General features: G+C 46.0%; 1 protein-coding gene across 2 annotated transcripts in view; it reads right to left on the bottom strand.

The window, feature by feature from the left end:
• Positions 1-27,405, bottom strand: part of SYN2 (synapsin II) — a 434,838-nt gene that overhangs the window by 81,101 nt on the left and 326,332 nt on the right. For both annotated transcript variants that reach the window (XM_073574250.1, XM_073574251.1), the window contains exon 10: positions 13,415-13,564. In XM_073574250.1, coding sequence (XP_073430351.1) covers positions 13,415-13,564 — 150 coding nt within the window. The remainder of the gene's footprint in view (positions 1-13,414; positions 13,565-27,405) is intronic.

Genomic DNA, 27,405 nt, shown 5'->3' with positions numbered 1-27,405 from the left:
AACGGTGCTGCTTCCCTTCCTACTGTGCACCCAAACAATAACTTTCCCCAACATATGGGGTATCAGCTTACTCATGAGAAATTGAATAACAAATGTTGGAGTCCATTTTCTCCTGTTATCTTTGTGAAAATAAAAACAAATGGGTCTAAAGTAAAATTTTTGTTAAAAAAGTAAAATGCTAATTTTTCCCTTACACATTGCTTTAGTTACTGTGAAGCATTTAAAGGGTTAATAAACTTCTCAAATGTGGTTTTGAGGACTTTGAAGGGTGTAGTTTTAAGAATGGTGTCACTGTTGGGTATTTTCTGACATATAGGCCCCCCAAAAGTCACTTCAAATGTGATGTGGTCCCTAAAAAAAAAAAAAAAAATCAGACCAGAGGCGCAGATGCACACAGCAAGACACCATAATTCAGGAAAAACCTCTCTGCTCTACACTCCAGGGAATAACAACACCAACACCTTTGGACAAGCTCAGCACACCAAGAGCGACTCTGTGAACAAGACTCTGAACCAGGTTGAATGTTTGGTCGCATTCACAACTTGCCCGGTATGCCTAATCTGAGCTTATGTTTTTAGGATTTACATTCCACACAAGAGTGTGCAGTGAATTTACCTCACTATGGGTGCAGAGTACACAGACACAGGTAGAGGGTACACACAGAGGCTTCTTAGAACAGTATTACCACAAACACAGGTACAGAGCACACAGAGATTTTTTGGCACGGTACTCCCTCTGAGACTCGCACAGAGTACACACACAGGCTTTTGTGCACAGTACACACACCCAGCTTGACAAACGTCTCTGCCAGCTTGCTCATCCGGCTAGCAACCATTCCATGGATGTTACTCTAAATAAGTCCAGATCCCTGTATTAATGGCTGGAGGTCAGGGTTCCTCTGGACCTGCTAAGTGGAGTGTCTTGTGCAGAGACTTTCTCTGGAAGCCCTATTACTAAATGCTAGGCTACCATGAGCAGAGCTTCATTATACATATATGCCATACAAGGGAATGGAAAATAAGGTGCAATTCCTTAGCTAATCAGTGTGGATTGTTGTGAGTTCATTTTCCCCTTCATTACTGAGGCCCGAGGAACTCCCTCTTCTGGTAAAGAAAGGTAGTGAGCCTGATTATCAAACACCTGAGGCTGATGATGATGACTGGCTGAGTGGAGTTACTGACTGGATATAAGGCTGCCGACGCCCTTCTGTCCTGTGGGTGATTTCTCTGTGGGATCCTTGGAGACCAGTCTGAATTCCTGCTCCTCTAAAGCTAAGTTTGCTGCTCGGCCTTTTGCTTTGGTGCTTTGACTTTGTTTTGCTTTGTTTTTCTGGATTTCTGCCATTCCCTGCTGGGGTGTGCTGAATTCATTTAGCTCTGTCTTCTGAAAATACCTGAGTGCTGATTTAGTTTTTGAAGCCTAGCTGCTTCAGGGCCTTTTTCATATCAGCTTGTTGGCTTATGTCTTTGATAGGGTTTTGGCAGATTGCAGACAGCAGCCTTCCTGTCCTTTCCTATCTAGGTAGTTTTGGGCCCCGTCTTTGCTCAGTCTATCTTTCTGTCTGTGTTAGTATTTTCATCTTGCTTCACCGTCATTATATGTTGGGGGCTGCCTATTGCTTTGGGGTCTGCTCTGGGGCAGTTTAGTTTTCCCCTTTCTTTCTTTAGGCCTATGTAATTCTCCGGCTGTGATCGAGGGGTCTAGGGCATCGTAGGAACCCCCCACGGCTACTGCTAGTTGTGTTGATAGGTTCAGGGGTCTGCAATCTGATAGTTGCCGACTTCTCTGGTTTTCTGGACTTAGCTTGTATTTCTGCTTTTGCCTCCTACGGTGACTCATTCATAACAGAATCACCCGCCATACCGCAGATCCTAGGGTACTCAATAGCAGGAAAGAATTGTAAAAAAAAAAAAAAAAAAAGTGTGTATATTTTTTCCTCTATATCTCTGAGGCCGTAGGGGGAATTTTTTTTTTTCTCTCAATGGAGATAAAGCAATTGTCTGATCGTGTGGAGCAGCTCGCTGTGGAAGTGCGGGGAATTTCCGCCTACCTTGCTCATTCACATGCTGCTGAACCAAAGATTCCTACACCTGATGTATTTTTTGGGGATCGGTCTAAATTTTTGAATTTCAAAAATAATTGTAAATTATTTTTTGCCTTGAAGCCTAACTCGTCAGGGAGCTCCGCGCAGCAGGTTAAAATTGTCATCTCTTTGCTGCGTGGCGATCCCCAGGATTGGGCGTTTTCTTTGAAACCAGATGATCCTATTCTGACTAATGTGAACGCATTCTTTCAAGCTTTGTGGTTGTTGTATGACGAACCTAATGCCATTGATCAGGCTGAAAAGACCCTGCTGGCATTGAGCCAGGGTCGTGATTCTGCAGAATTGTACTGTCAAAAATTCCGAAAGTGGGCAGTACTTACTACCTGGAATGATAATGCCTTGGCTGCTCTCTTTCGGAAGGGGTTGTCAGAGGTCGTAAAAGATACTATGGTGGGATTTCCTGTTCCCTCTGGTCTTGACGATTCTATGTCATTAGCCATTCAGATTGATCGGCGTTTGCGCGAACGCAAAGCTGCACGAGAGGTGTTGCCACCTGTTGAACAAATGTCTGAACCTATGCAATGTGATAGAGTTTTTTCCAGAGAGCAGCGTCAGGAGTTCAGAAGGCGTAATAAGTTGTGTTTTTTCTGTGGAGATGCCTCGCATATTATTTCTGTCTGTCCTAAACGAGAGAAACGCTTTGCACACACGTTTTCTGTTGGGGGTGTTCAACCTAAGTTTCTTCTGGCTATTACTCTGATCTGCTCCCTGTCCACATTTTCCGCCAAGGCTTTTGTGGATTCGGGAGCAGCCCTAAACCTAATGGACTTGGATTTTGCTAAACGTTGTGGATTTCCGATGACACCTCTGCAGACGCCTATCCCTTTGAGGGGGATTGATGCTACTCCTTTGGCTAAAAATAAACCCCAGTTTTGGACCCAGGTGGTAATGCGGGTCGCCCCAGACCATCAAGAAAATTGCAGATTTTTGGTGTTGCATAATCTGCATGATACTATTGTTCTGGGGTTTCCCTGGTTACAGATTCATAATCCAGTTTTGGATTGGAAATCTGTGTCTGTGGTGAGTTGGGGTTGTCGGTGTGCCTTTAGTGAGGCTCCGGTGTTTTCCACCTCTCCTCAGTCGCAAGATGTTCCTGATTATTTGGCAGACTTTTATGATGTATTTAGTGAGAATGAGTCTGCGTCTCTGCCTCCTCATAGGAGTTATGACTGTGCAATTGAACTGAGCCCGGGGTGAAAATTTCCCAAGGGTCGGCTCTTCAATTTATCTGTACCCGAGCACGAGGCTATGCGATCCTATATTAAGGATGCGTTGGAGAAGGGTCATATTAGACCATCCTCGTCACCCTTAGGTGCCATTTTTTTTTTTGTAGCCAAAATGGATGGATCATTAAGACCTTGTATTGATTATCGTGCCCTCAACAAAATTACTGTTAAATATCAGTATCCGTTACCCCTGATTTCTGATCTATTCTCCAGAGTTAAAGGTGCTTGCTGGTTTACCAAGCTTGACCTCAGGGGGCGTATAATCTTATTCGCATTAAGCATGGAGATGAATGGAAGATGGCGTTTAATACTCCGGAGGGACATTTTGAGTACCTGGTGATGCCTTTTGGGCTCTCTAATGCCCCTTCTGTCTTCCAGTGCTTCATGAACGATATTTTCTGAGATTTTGTCGATAAATTTTTGATTATCTATCTGGATGATATTTTGATCTTCTCCAAGGATTGGGATTCTCATGTGGAACATATTCGGACTGTGTTCCGGATCTTGAGGGAGAATTCCCTGTATGTCAAAGGATCTAAATGCCTTTTTGGAGTACAGAGGATTTCTTTTTTGGGATTTATTTTGTCCCCGTCAACTATTGAAATGGACCCGGCCAAGGTACAGGCCATTCACGATTGGGTTCAGCCCACTTCTTTGAAGGCCCTCCATAAGTTTTTGGGTTTTGCTAATTTTTATCGGAAATTTATAGCAAAATTTTCTAGTACTGTCAAGCCATTGACTGATTTGACTAAAAAGGGTGCTGATGTGTTAAATTGGTCTCCGGAGGCTGTTTTTTCCTTTCAGGAGCTGAAGCGAAGATTCACCTCCACCCCGGTTTTGCGGCAACCTGATGTCTCACTTCCATTCCAGGTAGAGGTGGATGCTTCTGAGATTGGTGCAGGAGCTGTTTTGTCCCAAAAGGATCCTGTAACATCTAAAATGAATCCCTGTGCTTTCTTTTCCCGAAAGTTCTCTCCATCTGAACGTAACTATGATGTGGGGAATCGGGAACTGTTGGCCATGAAATGGGCATTTGAGGAGTGGAGACATTGGTTGGAGGGAGCTAAGCATCAAGTCGTGGTCCTCACTGACCACAAGAATTTGATTTACCTAGAGTCGGCTAAGCGCTTGAACCCTAGACAGGCTAGCTGGGCCTTGTTTTTTTACACGTTTTGATTTTGTGGTTTCTTTTCTTCCTGGAACAAAGAATGTCAAGGCAGACGCCCTCTCTAGGAGCTTCTTTGCTGATTCTCCTGTGGTGACCAAGCCTGCTACCATCTTAGGCGAAGGGGTAGTTCTTTCTGCCATCTCACCCGATTTGAGACGTGCTCTGGAAGAGTTCCAGGAGGACAAACCTGAGCGTTGTCCCAGTGGAAAGTTGTATGTTCCTGACCAGTGGAAGAAGAGAGTGATGTCTGAAGTTCATTGCTCTGCTTTGGCTGGTCATCCATGTATTTTTGGTACTAGAGATCTGGTGAGTCGGTTTTTTTGGTGGCCCTCCTTGTCTCGTGATGTCAGGAATTTTGTGCAGTCCTGTGGGACGTGCTCCCGGTCTAAATCGTGTTCTCGCTCTAGTGGGTTGTTGATGCCTTTGCCTGTCCCCAAGAGGCCATGGACCCATATTTCAATGGATTTCATCTCTGATATGCCTGTCTCTCAGAGGATGACTGTTATTTGGGTGATTTGTGATAGGTTCTCTAAGATGGTTCATCTTGTACCACTCCCTAAGTTGCCGTCTTCCTCTGAGTTGGTGCCCCTGTTTTTACAACAGGTGGTTCGTTTGCACGGGATTCCTGAGAATATTGTATCTGACAGAGGAGTCCAGTTTGTGTCTAGATTTTGGAGAACTTTCTGTTCCAGGCTGGGAATTCAGTTGTCCTTTTCCTCTGCTTTTCACCCTCAGACCAATGGGCAGACAGAGAGAACAAACCAGACCTTGGAGTCATATTTGAGATGTTTTATTTCTGCTGATCAGGATGATTGGGTTTCATTTTTGCCCTTGGCCGAATTTGCTTTAAATAATAGAGCTAGTTCTGCCACTTTGATGTCACCTTTTTTTTTTGTAACTTTGTGTTTCATCCTCAATTTTCTTCAGGGCAGGTGGAGCCCTCTGCCTGCCCAGGTGTTGACACTGTGGTGGAGAGAATGCACCAGATCTGGGACCAAGTGGTGGATAAGTTATCTCTCTCCCAGGAAAAGGCCCAGCGGTTTTCCAACCGACATAGGACCATTGGTCCCCAGTTTAAGGTTGGTGATATGGTGTGGTTATCATCAAAAAATATTACTATGAAGGTGGCTTCTCCTAAGTTTAAGCCTAGATTTATTGGACCTTACAAGATTTTGGAGATTATTAATCCGGTCTCTTTTCGTTTGGCTCTTCCTGTCACATTTAAAATCCATAATGTGTTCCATAAATCTTTGTTGAAGAGGTTTGTTGAACCTGTTGTTTCGGGGGTGGCACCTCCAGACCCTGTATTGGCTGAAGGTAACATGGAATATGAGGTAGAGAAAGTACTGGATTCCCATCTGGCTAGACGGAGACTCCAGTATTTGGTTAAGTGGAAGGGTTATGGTCAGGAGGATAATTCCTGGGTCTCTGCCTGATATTCATGCCAAAAGATTGGTGCGTGCCTTTCATCGGGCTCACCCTGATCGCCCTGGTAGCGTAGTTGAGGGTTCGGTGACCCCTCCTCAAGGGGGAGGTACTGTTGTGAGTTCATTTTCCCCTTCATTACTGAGGCCAGAGGAACTCCCTCTTCTGGTAAAGAAAGGTAGTGAGCCTGATTATCAAACACCTGAGGCTGATGATGATGACTGGCTGAGTGGAGTTACTGACTGGATATAAGGCTGCCGACGCCCTTCTGCCCTGCGGGTGATTTCTCTGTGGGATCCTTGGAGACCAGTCTGAATTCCTGCTCCACTAAAGCTAAGTTTGCTGCTCGGCCTTTTGCTTTGGTGCTTTGACTTTGTTTTGCTTTGTTTTTCTGGATTTCTGCCATTCCCTGCTGGGGTGTGCTGAATTCATTTAGCTCTGTCTTCTGAAAATACCTGAGTGCTGATTTAGTTTTTGAAGCCTAGCTGCTTCAGGGCCTTTTTCATATCAGCTTGTTGGCTTATGTCTTTGATAGGGTTTTGGCAGATTGCAGACAGCAGCCTTCCTGTCCTTTCCTATCTAGGTAGTTTTGGGCCCCGTCTTTGCTCAGTCTATCTTTCTGTCTGTGTTAGTATTTTCATCTTGCTTCACCGTCATTATATGTTGGGGGCTGCCTATTGCTTTGGGGTCTGCTCTGGGGCAGTTTAGTTTTCCCCTTTCTTTCTTTAGGCCTATGTAATTCTCCGGCTGTGATCGAGGGGTCTAGGGCATCGTAGGAACCCCCCACGGCTACTGCTAGTTATGTTGATAGGTTCAGGGGTCTGCAATCTGATAGTTGCCAACTTCTCTGGTTTTCTGGACTTAGCTTGTATTTCTGCTTTTGCCTCCTACGGTGACTCATTCATAACAGTGGATGCCGGACCCTCACCAATTTGATGTCCCGCACAGCGTAGGACAGACTAAATGCAACACAAAGGGATTAGGGAAGGAGAACTAAACACTAGGGAAGGGGTAAGTGGAGACCCCTAGACTGATCTAACATCACCCTGTCTGTCCTAACGTCTCTATATAGATTCCGCACCTATCGCTGGGCAGGATACCTAATCCCTGGGTGACCCTGGCGATAAGCCCTGCACTGGAAAGGACAGAATGAATGCTAGTCAAACCCACTAACACTAAAGACAGTAAGGATAAAGGAAATCAGGGGGACACTTAGCTTGAGTAGACTCAGAGAGAAATCCCGACGCCCTCCAAACTCCAAGAGGATGCTAACAGACTGCCACAGCTCCAGGCCTCAACAGAGACATGCAAATAGGAAATAACACCCGCCACTCCCAACAGGAAGTAGGGAGTTATAAACACCCAGGTCCAGGTGTGGTCATTAGTACCGGGGAAGGTGGCCACTAGTCTGCAAAGCAAACAACCGAGACCTCCTGCAGACAGATGCCGTGTGTCACGGACACCGCCGGTACTCACCGGCGCGTGCCTGCTCCCCGGCGCGTCACCGCTCTTCAGCGCGTTCCTGTGGCTGCTGCTCGCCCAGCGCGTCGGTGCCCGGTGCATGCGCGCCTCCTCTCTCCCTTTCGCAAGGGTCCCTGGGAGCGCTGACCCGGTGGCTCCGCCCCAACATGGCGGCGTCCACCTGGTATTTCTGCACGGCGTCGGCAAAGGTAAGACGCCTGATTATCACAGCGGGTTAGCGCTGGTGTCCTTGCGCTTAGCGCCGACTCATACCTCAGGTCCCCGCCTCAGCCGTGCCTGTCAGTCCTGTGCCTCAGCCGTGCCTGTCAGCTCTGTGCCTCAGCCGTGCCTGTCAGCTTTATGCCTCTGCCTTGCCTGTTCGCCCTGTGTCAGCCCTGCCTCAGTCCTGTGTCTGTCATAGCTTTCTGCCCTGTGTCTCAGCCGTATTCATCCACACTCTGGTATCCCTCGTGGCGGGTCCACATCCCGGTACCATCCTATAGACGCCTCCTTATTTTTGTCCCTTTTAGCTCCAAGCCCCCCGCCAGCCCTGGTCACTGGCTCCGTTGACCCCCTGTGCCTTCCGTTCCAGAGTACTGCCTCCAGTCATGCTCTCTTGTACTCACTCTGCCTTGCCCTGAGTCGCCCTTTGGCTCCGGCTGTTGTGGTTCTATCTCCCTTGGGCCTGCTCCTAACACTCCCTGTATAGGGGGTGGTCTTCACCTGGTCCGCTCGCTCTTGGGGGCTCTGGAGCCACGACCCAGAGGGTCCACTCCCGGGTTTTTCACAAAACTAACCCTACCCGTAATAGTATAATCAGGCCATGGATCCCGCTGGAGCCGCGGCCGCGCAGAAGGAGCTAATATTTCTGCGGGAGAATCAGACGCGTATGATGTCATTCATGAAGTCTATGGACTCCCGACTCTCCGCTCTACAAACCTCTGATCCTGGGAACGCTTCTCAGCTGGCCGGCCTGCAGCAGGAATTGGCCCAGCAGCGAGACACCCTGGCCCATATTCTTAGTTATATGGCCTCGGTGGACGACCGTCTGCTCTCTTTGCAGTCGGCCGCTTCATCCTCTGTCCAAACCGTAACTCCTCATCACCCTCCCCGATTAGTGAAACCACCCCGGTACAATGGTGACCCCAAACTGTGCCAGGGGTTCTTGAATCAGTGTCGTCTCCATTTCGAACTGCTGCCTCAGCAGTACCCCATGGATCGGGCCAAGGTGGCCTTCATGGTCTCCCACCTGGAGGGAGACACTCTGGCATGGGTTAATCCCCTGTGGGAGCGTGACGACCCCGTGATCTCTCAGCTGTCAACCTTCCTGGAGACCTTTCGTCGAGTATTTGATGAGCCGGGTCGCCTCGCTTCTACTACAGAGTCACTTTTTAGCCTCCACCAGGGGTCCATAACGGTCGGTCAGTATGCCATCCATTTCCGCACCCTATCATCTGATCTGGGCTGGAACAACGAGGCACTGGCGGCAGCTTTCTGGCGAGGTCTTTCTGGGCGAATAAAGGACGAGTTGGCAGGCCGCGACACCCCAACTGCCTTGGAAGACCTAATTTCACTTGCCACCTGAATTGATCTCCGCTTCCATGAGCGTGCTCATGAGAGAAGAATTCCTCGCTCTTCTCTGTCTACTCGTAGACCACCCAGTCCTCGGTCCGGGACGTCCACCTCTGTCTCTGCGCCCGAGCCGATGCAAGTAGACCAGCTTAAGTTTTCCGAGCAACGTCGCAAGGAAAGACGCACCCAGGGTCTTTGCTTCTATTGCGGGAGTGCATCCCATTTGCTCCGAGCCTGTCCTGAACGTCCGGAAAACTCCTTCGCCTAGGCCAGGTAAGAGAGGCCTCCCTAGGTGTATGTGATACCTCTCTACCCCTCACTTTGTCTGTTTTGTTGCATGTTGGTGGTAAACGTTTCTCTGTCAAAGTTTATGTACATTCGGGTGCAGCAGGGAATTTTATTAGGCTCGAGGAGGTTGAGAGATTTTCAGTCCCTGTGAGGTCGTTAGAAAATCCTCGGATCCTTGCATCCGTTGATGGTAAACCCTTACAGGAGACTGTTACTCAAGTTACGTAGCAGATACAGTTTCAAGTGGGAGCTTTACACAAGGAAAAGATTTCATTTTATGTGTTAGCGGGCATCTCCCATCCTGTTCTTCTTGGCCTTCCTTGGTTGCGAACTCACAAACCTACCTTGGATTGGCATAATGGCAATATTCTGTGCTGGGGGTATTCCTGCCAGGGGCGGTGCCTGCTTCCGGTGGTTCCCGTTCCCTTAATATCCCCTCCGGGTTACCCTCCGTTTAAGGATCCTTCACGGATGTCTTCGATAAGGGGGAAGCAGAGAACCTTCCTCTGCACCGACCCTACGATTGCCCCATTGACCTCGTCCCTGGTGCCGTCCCACCTAGAGGGAGAATCTATCCTCTTTCGCCTGCAGAGACCCAAGACATGTCTGAGTATGTTCAAGAGAATTTAGCTAAAGGATTCATTCGGAAGTCTTCCTCACCCGCTGGCGCAGGCTTCTTCTTTGTAAAAAAAGAAGAACGGCTCCCTTCGTCCTTGAATTGACTACCGAGGCCTGAACAACATCACGGTGAAAAACAAATACCCATTGCCGCTCATTCCGGAGCTTTTCGACCGCCTGAAAGGATCGCGTGTGTTTACCAAACTTGACCTTCGTGGGGCCTATAATCTGGTCCGAATTCGCGCTGGGGATGAGTGGAAAACCGCATTCAACACGTGTGATGGTCACTATGAGTATTTGGTTATGCCGTTCAGCCTTTGCAATGCTCCTGCCGTCTTTCAGGAATTGGTAAACAATGTTTTTTGGGACCTTCTTTACTCCAGTGTCGTGGTGTACTTGGATGACATTCTCATCTTTTCTCCGGATCTATCAGCCCACAGACGAGATGTTTGCCAAGTTCTGCAGCATCTGAGAGAGAATCATCTTTTTGCCAAGCTAGAAAAGTGCATCTTCGAACAGCCCTCGTTGCCTTTTCTCGGGTAAATCGCCTCGGATTCCGGCCTGAAGATGGATCCAGAGAAGGTGTCCGCCGTCCTTAACTGGCCACGTCCTCTTGGGGTGAAGGCAATCCAGCGCTTTCTGGGGTTTGCCAATTATTATCGGCAATTTATTCCCCACTTCTCCGCCTTGACTAAGCCAATCTCAGCCCTCGTTCGTAAGGGAGCCAAACCTAACCTTTGGCCCTTTGAGGCTTAAGACACCTTCCAGACCCTGAAACGAGAATTTGCCACGGCCTCTGTGCTTCACCAACCAGACGCCAATAAGCCATTTATCCTCGAGGTTGACGCCTCTTCTGCTGAAGCTGTGCTTCTAAAGAGATCCGCCACCGGGCGGTTGGTCACCTGTGGCTTCTTCTCCACAGCCTTCTCTTCCCCCGAACGCAAGTACTCCATTGGGGACAAAGAACTATTAGCCATAAAATTGGCTTTGGAGGAATGGCGTTATCTCCTTGAAGGGGCTGTTCATCCTTTCGTCATATTTACCGACCACAAGAATTTGGCCTACGTTCAGTCGGCCCAAAGGCTCAATCCTTGCCAGGCCAGATGGTTCCTGTTATTTGGGCGTTTCGACTTTGAGCTTCACTTTCGACCTGGAAACAAGAACGTCAAAGCGGACGCTCTGTCTAGGTCATTCCAGCCTGTGGACATGGAGGAGAGACCAGCGCATATCATTGATCCGGTAAGAATTATCACCGTGACTGTTTTGGATATAACCATCCCACCACCGGGTAAAACCTTTGTGTCAGACTGACAGGGTGAGAGTCTTACGTTGGGGACATTCCTCCCGAATTACCGGTCATGCTGGAACCAAGAGGACTCTCTCTCTTATTTCCCACCATTATTGGTGGCCATCGCTTCGCCAAGACGTCTTGGAATTCACTGCCTCCTGTTCATCTTGTGCCAGGAACAAGATTCCTCGGCAGCTGCCTTCTGGACTCCTGAATCCGCTGCATGTGCCTTTGGCCCCTTGGAGCCACATTGTCATGGATTTTATTACCGACTCGCCGCATTCCTCTAACTGTTCCGTGATCCTGGTAGCTGTAGATCGGTTTTCTAAAATGGCACACTTCCTTCCTTTGCCAGGACTGCCTTCTGCTCCAGAGTTGGCGAAGATTTTCCTGCACCATGTATTCCAACTTCACGGATTCCCTCAACATATCGTCTCAGATCATGGGGTCCAATTCACCTCCCATTTTTGGAGGGCTCTATGCAAATTAATGAAGGTAACCCTAGACTTGTCTTCGGCCTATCATCCGCAGTCCAATGGTCAAGTGGAGTGAGTCAATCAGGCTCTGACATCCTACCTTCGCCACTTTTCCAGTAATCACCAGAACGATTGGGTCTCTCTTCTCACGTGGGCAGAATTCGCCTATAACAATCTTCCCAGTGAATCCTCTTCCAAATCCCCGTTTTTTGCATTCTTTGGGCAACATCCTGGCATTCCCCTTCCAGTTTCCCCCGCCTCGGGTGTACCGGCTGCAGACGCTCTGTCCTTGGAATTTTCTAAAATTTGGGAGGAGACTAAGGGAGCTCTTGAGAGAGCTAGGGACAAGATGAAGAGGTATGCAGACAAGAAACGCTTGGACGCTCCTCCTTATCTTTCGGGTGACAAAGTCTGGCTGTCCTTGCGTTATATCAGGCTTAAGATTCCCTCCCATAAGCTGGGTCCACGTTACATTGGTCCCTTTGAGATCTTGAGGCGTATCAATGACGTGGTCTATAAGTTAAAATTGCCTGCCTCGCTGCGGATCCTCAATACCTTCCATGTATCGCTCCTCAAACCAGCAGTGTTTAATCGCTTCCATTCATCTCCTTCTCGTTTTCCCCAACCAAGCAGTTTTGATGATACCTTTGAAATAAGGGATATATTGGCTATGAGGATAGTTAGAGGGAGGACTTTCTTTCTAATTGACTGGAAAGGATTCGGTCCTGAGGAGAGATCTTGGGAGCCACGGGAGAACATCAATGCTGCTCGTATCATGAAGAGATTCCTCTCCAGCCTTATAAAGGGGGGAGTAAGGGAGGGGGTACTGTCACGGACACCGCCGGTACTCACCGGCGCGTGCCCGCTCCCCGGCGCATCGCCGCTCTTCAGCGCGTTCCTGCGGCTGCTGCTCACCTTGGCTCCCTGCGTGTCGGTGCCCGATGCATGCGCCTCCTCTCTCCCTTTTGCAAGGGTCCCTGGGAGCGCTGACCCGGTGGCTCTGCCCCCAACATGGCGGCGCCCACCAGGTATTTCTGCATGGCATCGGCAAAAGTAAGACGCCTGATTATCACAGCGGGTCAGCGCTGGCGTCCTTGCGCTTAGCACCGACTCACACCTCAGGTCCCCTGCTTCAGCCGTGCCTGTCAGCCCTGTGCCTCAGCCGTGCCTGTCAGCTCTGTGCCTCAGCCGTGCCTGTCAGCTTCGTGCCTCTGCCTTGCCTGTTCGCCCTGTGTCAGCCCTGCCTCAGTCCTGTGTCTGTCGTGCCTGTCTGCCCTGTGTCTCAGCCGTGTTCATCCACACTCCGGTATCCCCCGTGGTGGGTCCACATCCCGGTACCATCCTATAGACGCCTCCTTAATTTTGTCCCTTTTAGCTCCAAGCCCCCGCCAGCCCTGGTCACTGGCTCCGTTGACCCCCTGTGCCTTCCGTTCCAGAGTCCTGCCTCCAGTCCTGCTCTCTCGTGCTCATTCTGCCTTGCCCTGAGTCACCCTTTGGCTCCGGCTGTTGTGGTTCTATCTCCCTTGGGCCTGCTCCTAACACTCCCTGTATAGGGGGTTGTCTTCACCTGGTCCGCTCGCCCTTGGGGGCTCTGGAGCCACGACCCAGAGGGTCCACTCCCGGGTTTTTCACAAAACTAACCCTACCCTTAACACCGTGCAACGGTCTGCAGCCTCTGACACATCCGTGACATTTGATATTGATTACCCATCCTACAAATAGGTCATCAACATACAGTATTAGTCATGGGCGATATATTTATAGTTCTATTATATTGTACATTGCTACCTGTGGCTGTGTGGTTGCCATTGGTCTTTGCGGGGAGGGAATCGGAGTTTTCGACAAAACATTATTCATCTTGTTTACAACTAATTCAGCTATTAGCTGTCGATCCTCCACTTGGTGTTCACCGATCACTGGCATTGTAGAATCCATGACCTGAAAGACAACAGACACATTGCTGTTTATGAGATCGTCAAGCAATAAACTAATACACATCAATGACCCAGTACTACATAACATATCTGTATTTCATATTACCTCTACTTAAAACATTATCTTGATATTACACATCAGTCATGGTAAAGTACAAACAGACAAATAGCATTGCCATAACCAGGGATGAATTTTACCATGGGCACAGTCGGCCTTTGCCTATAGGCAGCTTGCGGGGAGGGCACCTGTTGAATAGAATACTGACAGTTGCAATCAAAATTTTTCAACCCCCGTTGCAGTTAGGTTTATTGGCAACATTTACCAACCTTCCACTGTTTGTAATAAACCAATGACACAAGAACAATAAATAAATAGCTCAACACAACTAACATACAGTAACAAATCGTTTCTCCAAATTCAACTCATTAAAGGGGAATCTGTCAGTAGAATCAACCCTCCTGAGCCGTCTATATGGACACGTAGGTCATAAAATGATGAATAAAATAATACCTTGACATCTGCGATCTGATGTCTTATTCCAGAGAAATTCACGTTTTTTTCTTAATATGTAAATGAGCTGTTAAGATCTATGGGCCGGACATAGATCTTCCAGAAAGTCTGCCTATAAAGCTTATTTTAAGTGTGAGACATGTAATGAGTCAGTCGTGCATTGAGTCTTGTCTCCTGATCTACATGTCTCACATATAAAATAAGCTCTGGAGACAGATTCTCAGGGAGATCTATGTCTGGCCCATAGATCTTAACAGATCATTTACATATTAAGAAAAATGTGGATTTCTCTGGAATAAGAAATCGGATCACAGATATCAAATTCTCACTTTGTTCAACTTTTTATGACCTGTATACTCATATAGACGGCTTAGGAGGGTTGATTCTACTGACAGATTCTCTTTAAGACTGGTGATTGTACGCCAGTCTTAATGTTGGCACGGTTCGAGTTAGATGACCAGAATTCAATAGACGCTTCATGCCTCTTACAACTGCCATATACCACTGACACAAATGTTTTTGTGGTGTAATTTATGTCCACCACCCCCTGCCCTGCACCTTCTCTGCCCACTTTGGACTGGCGTAAAACCCCCAAAAGTCGCAAAGTGCTTGTGCAATTTTGAGTGGTTTAAACATCTTTTTCCCAAGTCTTCTAGGCATTTCATGACAAAATTCTGGAATAAACGTCTCTTTAAAGTAAAGAGGTTATCTAGGATACAAGTCTGTGTGCTGTTATTATAGAAGGTGGTCCCTTGCTTGAGCCCACCCCATCTATGGGACTGAACAGAAAGCTGTACTATAACTGCTCACCCTTCTGTCCATTGCCTTCATAAACAGCATACAGTTTATATTGATAGAACATTTTACAAATCGAGGTGAAAAACAATTGAAGAAAAATAATCTTAAGTAACATACAATTGATTTTGTTGTGGAACATTTGATTTATGATATATGTATGAGAAAATAATGTAGAAGAAAAACATAAGGTACAGGTTTCGATGCAACAATTGCGTTTTGTTTAAGTCACTTTTCTTTTTTTATTGTCTTATGGCATTTGTTAGCTTTTTGACCCAAATTCTTTTTTTTGTTTCTTTAACCGATATAACCTAAAAATTAAATTTAGATATATAATTGAAGAGGTAGAAGAGAAGGCTGAGACATTAAACAAGTATTTTTCATTTTAACCACAAAAGTCACAATAGATGATAAAGCTGATAACGTTTGGAAACCCCGAACCAGGTCCACGATGGCAAGCATTAAAACAGAATAAAAACAAAACAAAAAAATACCAGGAGAATACATATAAAACAGACTTTGGAAAAAAGGCTAAAATTTAAAGAAGAAGGTGAAAATGAAATACAGGTGACAAACGCCAAAATCTAGATGAAAAAAAAAGAGCAAATAATGATATGCACCTCCATTTCTATCTGTATAGTCATTAATTTTGCTGAATATATTTTCCAAACCAAGTCAGAGATTCTGCAGTTTTTCCAGCAGAGGGTAAAAAATTGCTCAGTCGCCAATTTCTTATGAGCTGTAAAAAGTGATTCGGAGTATTTCCTTGCAATATCCACACTTTTACTTCACATAGGTTTGTGACATAGAAAAATCTACATAAAAATATATATATTTTAAATACTCTGAATAATCTTCCTATTCATTTCAATGGGAATATACGACTATACAGTAGGGCACATGATGCCTTTTCTTTCATGAATTTTTCCACAAGCAAAACGAAGCAACAAGTTCATTTTTGAGCTTTATCTGCTTGAAAAAAAAACCTCGTATCCAAAAACTGTGAAAAACGAACACCAAAAAGTGCTAATAAAAATTATATCTTTTTTTGTTTTATTGTTGATTTTTCAGCCTTAAAAAACATGTAAATGATCCGAGTGAACTTTGGAAGTTACCACGTCTTGCAACCCACCACAACACAAACATCTTGAAAAATATCAAACTTTTGCATTTTTGGTTGTATGGAACTTTGTCCTGTAGAGTTTACTGTACAGTGTGACTTATGATTCACCGACAACCTGTCTTCTTTACAGACAAATACGAGTTCCAAAATGGTCAGACGTCAGCAAAATAAATGTTTTGGTTCCTGCAACCATTGTGGGCACATGCAGCACTAGTCGTGATAGGTAATTATCATTTGAAAAGATCTTTTATATTACAGGGGCAGGAATGTTAAGTTGACATATTTCTATATGATTAGGGCAGCACGGTGGCTCAGTGGATAGCACTGCAGCCTTGCAGCGCTGGGGTCCTGGGTTCAAATCCCACCAAGGACAACATCTACAAGGAGTTTGTATGTTCTCCATGTGTTGTGTGAGTTTCCTCTGGGTTCACCGGTTTCCTCCCACATTCCAAAGACATACTGATAGGGAATTTAGATTGTGAGCCCCATTGTGGACAGTGATGATAATGTAGGTAAAGCGCTGTGGAATAAGATAGTGCTGTATAAGAGAAGCCTAATAAATAAATAAAAGGTGCAGCAAATTTCAGTGGAGTCCCACCGATCGCTCAAGACACCTTTCTTTGTGTCTGTACGACATTCCGTGAGAGCAGTGTATGGATCCACAGACTTAGAATTTACTCACTTATATAGCGCCATTAATTCCACGGCACTTTACAGTCATTATCATCACCGTCCCCATTGGGGTTCACAATCTAACTCCCCTATCAGTATCTCTTTTCAATTTGGGTGGAAATCGGAGATCCCGGAGGAAATCTAGGTGGAAATCTAGGTAAACAGGAAGAACATATAAATTCCTTGCAGATGCAGTCCTTGGTGTCACTAGAACCCAGGATGGGAGTGCTACAAAGCAACTATGCTGACCACTGAGCCACCGTGCTGACCTTAAAAAACAATGGGCCCAATTCATCAAATTCTCGTGAGAATTCCAGAGTAAAAATCTTTGATTAGTCGAAAAATGTAGACGCAACTATGAGTTGGACCTAAGTTTGGCAACTTTTGGAGTCTTCACGACAGTTTCTTACAGCTTTGGTAAAATGGGCAGAGCTGGGGCGGGACAGGGGCACGTCGGGGGGTGTTATGTCATAGCCTGTCTAACCCATGATGAGTTGTGACTGGAGTGAGACTTCTGCCATAGTCCACGGAGGTGAACGCCACTCATCAAACCGTCCAGATCCATGAAGAGGCGTCAGGAGCGTCTGACAGCAGCACACTCACTCATCAACACTGGCGTGAACAACTATTGGCAAAATAACATATTGACTTGGTCATGCCTCTGTAAACCCTACCCTTAGCCCTCTACTCTTTCTTATTACGGTATATATGGGGCATTGTGCATAACGTTCCCTAGGAAAGAGTTTTTTCCTACATAACTTTAGCTGTTTTATGTGTTTACCCACATAATTTACCAGCAGCCGGCATAGAACGGGCGACTTGTGGCGCACATCTCACAGCACTATTTTCGGCTTCCAATTTCTAATGTGAAGTGGGGCCAGTCATGAGATTTTGTTCGGGGCACAGTTTGTGATATTTATATTGTCAACTATAATTTTAAAATAAACTTTTTGCTGTATTTCCAGGACACCCCCCTCCCCACAAAACTGTAGTTATAAAACTTCATGTAAGCATCGTAGCAGTAAACCACAAATTTGTAAGCCAGATTTAGAACGGATTTATGTCCATGACAGACATGGCAGCTTGGGGCCCGTGCAAGAAATATGCCAGGACCCCCTGATTAGAACGTTCTTCCACGAACGTACAGGAAGTGACCTGAAGAACAGGAGACGGAGTAAGTGACAAGATGTCAGTGTGGACTGTTCATTGGCAAAACAGTGAATCCTGCTCTTGAGTACAATACAGGAGGTAACTCAGGATCATTAATATAATATACTAGCTGAAGAGCCCGGCGCTGCCCGGGCATAGTAACTAACTACGGTTAGTTATAACAAATTATAATGATTATATATATATATAAAGCTGAGTGTATAGCTCCGCCCACTCCACATAGCCACACTCACTATAATATCCCACATCACCCCGTCAGCCAGTGCTACCAGACTAGTACCCCTAATATCCCACATAGTCCCGTCAGCCAGAGCCACCAGACTACTAATATCCCACATCATCCCGTCAAAGCCACCGAACTAGTACCCCTAATATCCCACATCATCCCGTCAGCCAGAGCTACCGGACTACTACCCCTAATATCCCACATTACCCCATCACAGTTGCCGTACTACTACCCCTAATATCCCACATCGTCCCATCAGCCAGAGCCACCGGACTACTACCACTAATATCCCCCATCATCCCGTCACAGCCGCCGGACTACTACCCCTAATATCCCACATCATCCCGTCAAAGCCACCGGACTACTACCCCTAATATCCCACATCATCCCGTCAGCCAGAGCCACCGGACTACCTCTAATATCCCACATCATCCCGTCAGCCAGAGCCACTGGACTTCTACCCCTAATATCCCACATCATCCCATCAGCCAGAGCCAACGGACTACTACCACTAATATCCTACATCATCCCGTCAGCCTGGGGTCAGAACCAGAGCGCTGAGTGGAATGGCCCTAACTTCCGTATCGGGGATCCCTTTAAGAGAGGCCTGGCATCAGAGCCAGAGCGCTGTGTGGATTTGCCCTGACTTCCATACCAATGATCCCTTTAATAGAAGCCTGGGGTGAGAATCAGAGCGCTGAGGGATTTACCTTAACTTCCATACTGGAGATCCCTTTAAGAGACGCCTGGGGTCAGTACCAAAGCGCAGAGTGGATATGCCCTCACATCCGTACCGGGGATGCCTTTAAGAGGGGCCTGGGGTCAGAATCAGAGCGCAGAGTGGAATTACCCTATCTTTCATACCGGGGATCCCTTTAAGAAACCCAGGGATCAGAAACAGAGCGCTGGATGGATTTGCCCTGACTTGCATACCAATGATCCTTTTAATAGAATCCTGGGGTCAGATTCACAGCGCTGAGGGATTTGCCCTAACTTCCATGCAGGAGATCCCTTTAAGAGAGCCTGGGGTTAGTACCAGAGCATTTGAAGGCAATTGCCCTGACTTCCATACCGGGGATCCCTTTAAGAGAGCTTGGGGTCAGAACCAGAACGCTTAGTGGAATTGCCCTAACTTCCATAACAATGATTCCTTTAAGAGGGGCCTGGGGTCAGAACCACGGAGCTGAGTGGAATTGCCCTAACTTCCATACCAAGGATGTGTGATGGGTACATGGGCACGGGAGGGGGTGATTCATTTCTGTCATGTGCTCTCTGCTCCTTTCTGGGGGGCAGACAATGGCTGGGAGCTAATGTTCCCGGGATGCTAGATTTCTCCCACACGGTCAGTGTCTGCTGAGGTGTTGTGGAGTGGGAAAACTGTTGCTTATAGCAACCAATCACAGCTCAGCTTCTTTTAAACAGCTCTGGTGAAATGAAAGATGCTTAGTGATTGGTTGCAAGGAAAACTGTTGCTCATAGCAACCAATCACAGCTCAGCTTCTTTTAAACAGCTCTGGTGAAATGAAAGATGCTTCCCGATTGGTTGGTGACACACACACACATACACACACATACATTCAATTTTATATATAGAAATGCACACAGTGACTCCAGTAGCAGAATAGTGAGTGCAGCTCTTGAGCATAATACAAGAAGGAACTCAGGATCAGTAATGTATGTACACAGTAACTGCACAAGCAGAATAGTGAGTGCGGCTCTGGAGTATAGTGCAGGATGTAACTCAGGATCAGTAATGTAATGTATGTACACAGTGACTACACAAAGAAAGTACCTTTTTCTTCTTCATTTGACCTGACAGCAGTGAATTTATTGCACTTTTTTGTGATTGAAACAAATCTTTTTCTTTACTAGGATATGATTTTTTAAGTGCAACTGTTTTTCTTTATGATATTATACAGTGGAGGAAGCAATAATCCAACAGCCTCGAAACGTGGTCACTGATCGATCGGTTATGTGACCAATAGGTTGGGGGAAATCTAGTCACATGATCAGGGCTGATCGCAGCTCCAGTCACAAGATGAGAAAAACTATAAAATTAATAATTTCTCTCCATTTCCCCATCTCATTTCTGACCTTTTTAGGCACATCAATAAAAAAATGCTACTCAAAAATAATTCCAACTATTTACTTTTTTATATCAATATAATCAGCTGAAACTGGCAGAGGAAATCAAAAATGTTATTTCTACAATTGTTTGCCTAGACAAAAATGTCTGTAACTAAAAACATCAGTTAATATTTACAGAAACGGGTTTGTTTCTACCACGAACTCATGGATTTATGCAAACCGTGTTCAGTTGATTGGCAGTGCAGGTATATGACCCAAAGACAATAATAGAAAATAAAAATAATGATAAAGATGCAAATGCCATAAATGCGACCTCTGGTATCCCCATCTATTGGATGAATGGCGGTCCATCAATTTTCTGGCCTGGTCTTTGGTCTGATTTTGTTTAGGGGTCTGGTCCTGGTTCTGTATTTATGTAGATGTCAGTAATGCTTACAGTTCGGGTCTAGGGGGATCTGTATTATTTAGGAGTTCTTTTCCATTATCTGTGTTTGTTTAGGGGTCTAGTTCATGGTTTGTATTTATTAAGTGTCTGGTCTGGGCTCTTTTTTCAGTTAGTGAATCTGATCGGTGGTCTGTATTTAAGGGTCCGGGGTCTGTATTTAGGGATCTCGTCTAGGAATTGTATTTTGGGGAACTGGTCTAGGATCTGTAGTTACAGGTCTGGTATTTATTTAGTTAGGGCAAAAGTGATTCTCATGCACCACTGGTCGCTCCATGCTTGACGACTCAGTTAGACCCCCCACATGGTCCAAGGTCATAGAAAATCCAAGATTCCGAAACCCCAGAGAAAACATAACCTTTATTTCATTCTTAAAATTCTTTATTGCATTTCTGGCTTGAAAAAGGCCCTTTTGGGCGGAAACGTTGCTTCACTCGTCTACCTCAATTGTATTTCACCATCAGATTTTTAAGGATGGAATAAAGGTTATGTTTTATCCCTATTTTCTCTGGTGCCTCGGAATCTTGGATTTTTCATTTATTTATTTAGGGCTCTGGCGTCTTCATTCGTTTTCTGCTGTGATGACTGCACTACTTCTGACTCCAAGGCTACGTCCTCACGATCAAGAATAGTAGCGTTTTGGAAGCGGCTTATTTTCGCTGCATCCAAATCGCGGAAGTTCTAATTACCAAACTTGTTTGCTACTACAGACGGATTTACCGCATGTAATAACATTCTATTGGTGAAAATAAGCAGCAGAGACTCTGCTACAGAAATTGACATGCTGCGGCTCGTAAACCTGCACCGCGGGTGAGTCTACGCAGAGTTAAATAGAAGCACAGAGGGCATGGGATTTCTAGAAATCCCATCCACTGTACTTGTAAAATAAAACACAGCGCTTTAGATGCAGCGCAAAGAAGCTGCATCCATAAGGCTGCTATTCCTGATCGTGGGCATGTAGCCTAATGCTGTAGTATAAACGGATGAGACACTAATTTGTGCCACTTTACGGGATGTCTCTTCTCATTACGCCAGTTGATTAGTAACTGTGACATAACTGATTGGGGATCTGGAATGTGACTCAAGTATGAAGGAGGAGAAACACTAAAGGTGCCAGAAATCCCAGCCACTGCATAATACCATAGCTGATCAATGTAGAAGACTGTAGTAGGTCTGCCTTGAGAATCATCAACCATGTTTCAGCTGTTATGTTGGACACTTTATTTTTTATTTCTTTTACCCACTTATATAGCGCGCCATTAATTCCACAGCGCTTTACAGACATTATCGGCACTGTCCCCATTGGGGCTCACAATCTAGATTCCCTATCAGTATGTCGTTGGAGAGTGGATGGAAACCGGAGAACCTGGAGGAAACACAAGCAAACACGGGAAGAACATACAAACTCCTTGCAGATGTTGTCCTTGGTGGGATTTGAACCCAGGACCCCAGCGCTGCAAGGCTGCAGTGCTAACCACTGAGCCACCATACAATGCTAAATATTGAGCCACCATACAGTGCTAACCACTGAGCCACCATACAGTGCTGACCATTGAGCCATCATGCTGCACTTAGTATAAACTTTCCAGACTGAACAGGAAGCATACACAAATAGTCAGTGAAAATGTTAGCCCAGTGATGGCCAAAATGGTGGAAGTTGGGCATCTGCCCGTTGGGTATGGGCAATAGTGTTGGGCACTGGACAGAAGCGCAGCTACTGGGAGGGCAGAGGGTGCAGTCACATCAGGCCCTGTGCTTATTGGGGCCCATTCACACTCAGAGCTACACTACTGATAACCATATTGGTGTGCGCCGTGCGCCCTTACAGTTAGGCTCTATTGACATGACCTGCCTGCACTACTACTCTCCTTTCTGTAGACCCCAGGTTGCTTTAAGCCTGCAGTCTACAGAACTGGCTGAGATGCCGATGCATTCACAGGAAGTCAGAGTCCCACCTTGGTGACGTCATTGCGCTGTGCCGGGACTCATGTCTTGTGCATGCACCGGCGAGATGACAGCGTGTTGTTCAGGATCGTGGAATAGGTGAGGATATGATGTTTTTAATTTTGTTCAAAACTTGTGGGCATCATAGAGTAATGGAGGCCCCACTGATACATTGTAGGGACTACTGTGGGAGCCACTTACAGCATACATTGTGGGGGCAATCATACAGCATGGGAGTCAATGTTAGGACCATTATACAGAGTATGAGCAAATAGATTATACAGCGTTGCAGCTACTGTGGGACCATTATATAGTTTGTGGGATAATTTGGACACATTATACAAACTGGAAGCAAATGTGGGGCCATTATACAGCGTGGGAGCTATTGTGCAGCTCTTATACAGTGTTGTAGCTACTGCTGGATCATTATACAGTTTGTGAGGTAATTTGGGCCCATCATACAGCATGTGAGATAAAGTGGGACCATTATACAGTGTGTAATCTTATGTGGGGGCAAAGGTATGTATATGCCATTTCTGGAAATGTACTATTCATGGTTGTGCAACTAAACAGAATGTAAATCTGCACTGAAGAAAGGAGACCCCTACATACATCCAGCGGTGATGTGTTGTTTCACAGAGCAGAGATGCTATAGAATGATGATGATGGCAATCAATCATATATGTTTAATTTCCATGTGTAAAGTCAGAAGTCATCAGGCAACTTCCAATAAGCTTTGCTCAAGTCAACCTGTCTAGTAGAACCTAAAGAAATACTAACCTTCATTGTTTAATTGCTCCACGGAGTGCTAGCTGACCGGTGGAGCGAGTCTTTGGCAAGGGTGGTCAAACCCGTTGATCAGGAACTGGATCTGTTGTCCTGGGCTCGGATTTCCAGGATGGACTATCATTTAAATTTGGAAAACATAGGTCTGTAAGCTAGTGGTTAAGTTAGAGCTAATTGTTACATTTCTTGCATCACCTTATACTAAATGGAATGGGGGATGTCGCGTTTGGGTAACAAAGAACTATCTGCCCAATCTTTGATAACCAGGTCTAGGTGTCAGAAATGAGAGTCTTTATACTCCCATAGATAAACCCTCCTTGGCTTTGGATTCCCGATACCCCTAAACCTGAAATAAAAGTTCACCAATTCTATGACTCTTTATACAAAGTTAGCACTCTACCTCTTTGGTGAGATTAACCATCCATGTTATCATGGTCTTAACCTGTATCCCAGTAACTGAGATCAACAACAGGTCACCCTCCCTCTCCTCCGGCAGACTTGCAGACAGGCAGGACTTGGGCTTCGCTTTCATGATGGGCTTTGATCATAATAACATGACAGACCTGACACTTTGTATGTTCATCCAGGGTCAGATCATAGCTAACATCATTCAGACACTGGAAAACAGTGTAAGGACCCTCCCATGCATCCTGTAACTTGTTATAGAACACCCAAACCTTCTGCCCCAATTCGTAGACCCTCAATTTGTCATACCAGAGTTTCTGGTTGGTTTGTGCCTAGATCACACTCTCTGGAGCCATGTTGCTAAAATACTCCACCCTAGAGACTCTTGGAGTTTCAGGGATATTCTCCCAACAGAGCATAATCAGACCATGACACCCCCCAACCTTTTTCCTATAAACAAATTCAAAGGAGAGATTGAGGTATCGGGTACCTCTCTGCAAGAAAACCAAAGATGTGACAAGTCATTTGCTTTGGTCTCCCAAGCGTCTTAAGCATTTGATTTAGAGTCCCTTTTGAATGCTCACATAGACCATTAGTCTTACGATGATTAAGACTGGTTACAAGATGCTGCACAAGATTTTTCTTGCAGAGACTTTGCATTAGATTAGTCATGAATTGGGTTCCTTGATCAGTCAACATTTCCCTAGGAAACCCCATTATAGAAAATAGTCACTGGTGTATCTACAACCACATCGGTTCTTATGAAGAACAATACCACAACTTATGGATATAAAGTAGCATAGTTGAACACTGTAAGAATAAAATGTTTCCCAGAGTTGCTAAGTATTACAAATGGTCCTATAATATTGACAGCCGCACACTGGAAAAGTTCATCAATCACAGATAGTGAAATCAATGGGGCCATATCGATATTCCCAGTTTTTCCAAATTGCAAATTATGCAAGATCATCATGAACATGATGGACAATCATTGGTTATGTAAATTCCCATATTGGGCCAGTAAATGTTATGTGTCAAACATCTTTTGTACTCCAAGATGCCCTCCAAGAGTGATTTCATGAGCAATTCTCAATAACTGTTTCCTGAACAGAAAGATACCAACCAGACGCTTCTCACAATCAAATGACTCGTGTGTCAGTGGGGAGAATCTCCTTAGGGACATATTGCGACATTATCCAGCCCAAGTCAATGCCCAGCTACACACTGGTTGGAATATAGTCTGGTACTCCCATGTCCTTCAGTCTTGTTCCTGCTCCCCAGTCCAGATACAGTGGGTACGGAAAGTATTCAGACCCCTTTAAATTTTTCACTCTTTGTTTCATTGCAGCCATTTGGAAAATTCAAAAAAGTTCATTTTTTTCTCATTAATGTACACTCTGCACCCCATCTTGACTGAAAAAAACCCCAGAAATGTACAAATTTTTTCAAATTTAAGAAAAAAGAAAAACTAAAATATCACATGGTCATAAGTAGCCAGACCCTTTGCTCAGACACTCATATTTAAGTCACATGCTGTCCATTTCCTTGTGATCCTCCTTGAGATGATTCTACTGCTTCATTGGAGTCCAGCTGTGTTTAATTAATCTGATAGGACTTGATTTGGAAAGGCGCACACCTGTCTATATAAGACCTCACAGCTCACAGTGCATGTCAGACCAAATGAGGATCATGCGGTCAAAGGAACTGGCGAAGGAGCTCAGAAGCAGAATTGTGGCAAGGCACAGATCTGGCCAAGGTTACAAAAGAATTTCTGCAGTACTCAAGGTTCCTAAGAGCACAGTGGCCTCCATAATCCTTAAATGGAAGAAGTATGGGACCACTAGAAGTCTTCCTAGATCTGGCCGTCCAGCCAAACTGAGCAATTGTGGGAGATGAGCCTTGATGAGAGAGGTAAAGAAGAACCCCAAGATCACTGTGGCTGAGCTCCACAGATGCAGTAGGGAGATGGGAGAAAGTTACACAAAATCAACTATCACTGCAGCCCTCCACTAGTCAGCCCTTTATGGCAGAGTGGCCCGACAGAAGCCTCTCCTCACAGCAAGACATATGAAAGCCCGCATAGAGTTTGCTAAAAAAACACATGAAGGACTCCCAGACTATGAGAAATAAGATTCTCTGGTATGATGAGATGAAGATAGAACTTTTTGGTGATAATTCTAAGCGGTATGCGTGGAGAAACACAGGCATTGCTTATCACCTGCCCAATCCAACCCCAACAGTGAAACATGGTGGTGGCAGCATCACGCTATGGGGGCTTTTTTCAGCTGCAGGGACAGGATGACTGGTTGCAATTGAAGGAAACATGAATGCGGCCAAGTACAGAGATATCCTGGATGAAAACCTCTTCCAGAGTGCTCTGGACCTCAGACTTGGCCAAAGGTTCACCTTCCAACAAGACAATGACCCTAAGCACACAGCTAAAATAACAAAGGAGTGGCTTCGGAACAACTCTGTGACCATTCTTGACTGGTCCAGCCAGAACCCTGACCTAAACCCAATTGAGCAGACCTGAAAATGGCTGTCCACCAACGTTCACCAACCATCCTGACAGGACTGGAGAGGATCTGCAAGGAAAAATGGCAGAGGATCCCCAAATCCAGGTGTGAAAAACTTGTTGCATAATTCCCAAGAAGACTCATGGCTGTACTACTTCAAAAGGGTCTGAATACTTATGACCATGTGATTCTTTAGTTTTTCTTTTTTAATAAGTTTGCAAAAAATTTCTACATTTGTTTTATTCAGTCAAGATGGGGTGCAGGATGTACATTAATGAGAAAAAAAATGAACTTTTTTGAATTTACTAAATGCCTGCAATGAAACAAATAGTGAAAACTTTAAGGCTATGTGCACACGTAGCAGAACTCTCGCGGAAATTACAGCGAGAATTCCGGATTCCATTCCACGGGAAAATCGCATTTAAATTCCCGCCGAAAAACTAGCATTTTGCAAGCGTAATTAGCTTGCAGAATGCTAGCATTTTCCAAGCGATCTGTAGCATCGCTTGGAGAACTGATTGACAGGTTGGTCACACTCGTCAAACATACCGTATTTTTCAGACCATAAGACGCACTTTTCCCCCCCAAAATTTTTGGGGAAAGTGGGGGGTGCGTCTTATGGTAGCAATATACTTACATCCGTCCATGGCTCGTGGCTGGTGCGGGTGCCGCGGGGATCTGTGGTACGGTGGTGGCAGCGGGCTGTGCTCTGGTGCAGGGGTAGCGGCTCTCTGTGCTCCGTGGGGGGCTCCGCTGGTATTTCCTCGAAGCCCGGAGGCTCCCGCACATCCGTTGTTGGCTGCTGCCATGCTGCGGTGGCCTCCGGGAACATGGACGCTGGGAAGATGGCCACCGGTCCGGGGATGGCGCATGGGCAGGTTCAGATCTTGTCCTGAGATCTCGGGGGACGAGATCTCGTTGCCGAGATTTGAATCTCGTCTCCCGAGATCTCGGGATGAGATCTGAACCTGCGCATGCGCCGTCCCCGGACCGTCGGCCATCTTCCCGGTGTCCATGTTCCCGGAGGCCACCGCAAAATGGCAGCAGCCAGCAACGGATGTGCGGGGGCCTCCGGGCTTCGAGGAAATGCCAGCAGAGCCGCCGCCCCTGCACCGGAGCACAGCCCACCGCCACCCTCACCAAACAGAGTCCACCTGCCCCAGCCCA

Source organism: Dendrobates tinctorius, unplaced genomic scaffold, assembly GCF_039654945.1.
Source record: "Dendrobates tinctorius isolate UK_male_01 unplaced genomic scaffold, ASM3965494v1 ptg000038l, whole genome shotgun sequence".
Lineage (NCBI taxonomy): Eukaryota > Metazoa > Chordata > Amphibia > Anura > Dendrobatidae > Dendrobates > Dendrobates tinctorius.
This window is presented reverse-complemented; position numbering and strand designations above follow the sequence as displayed.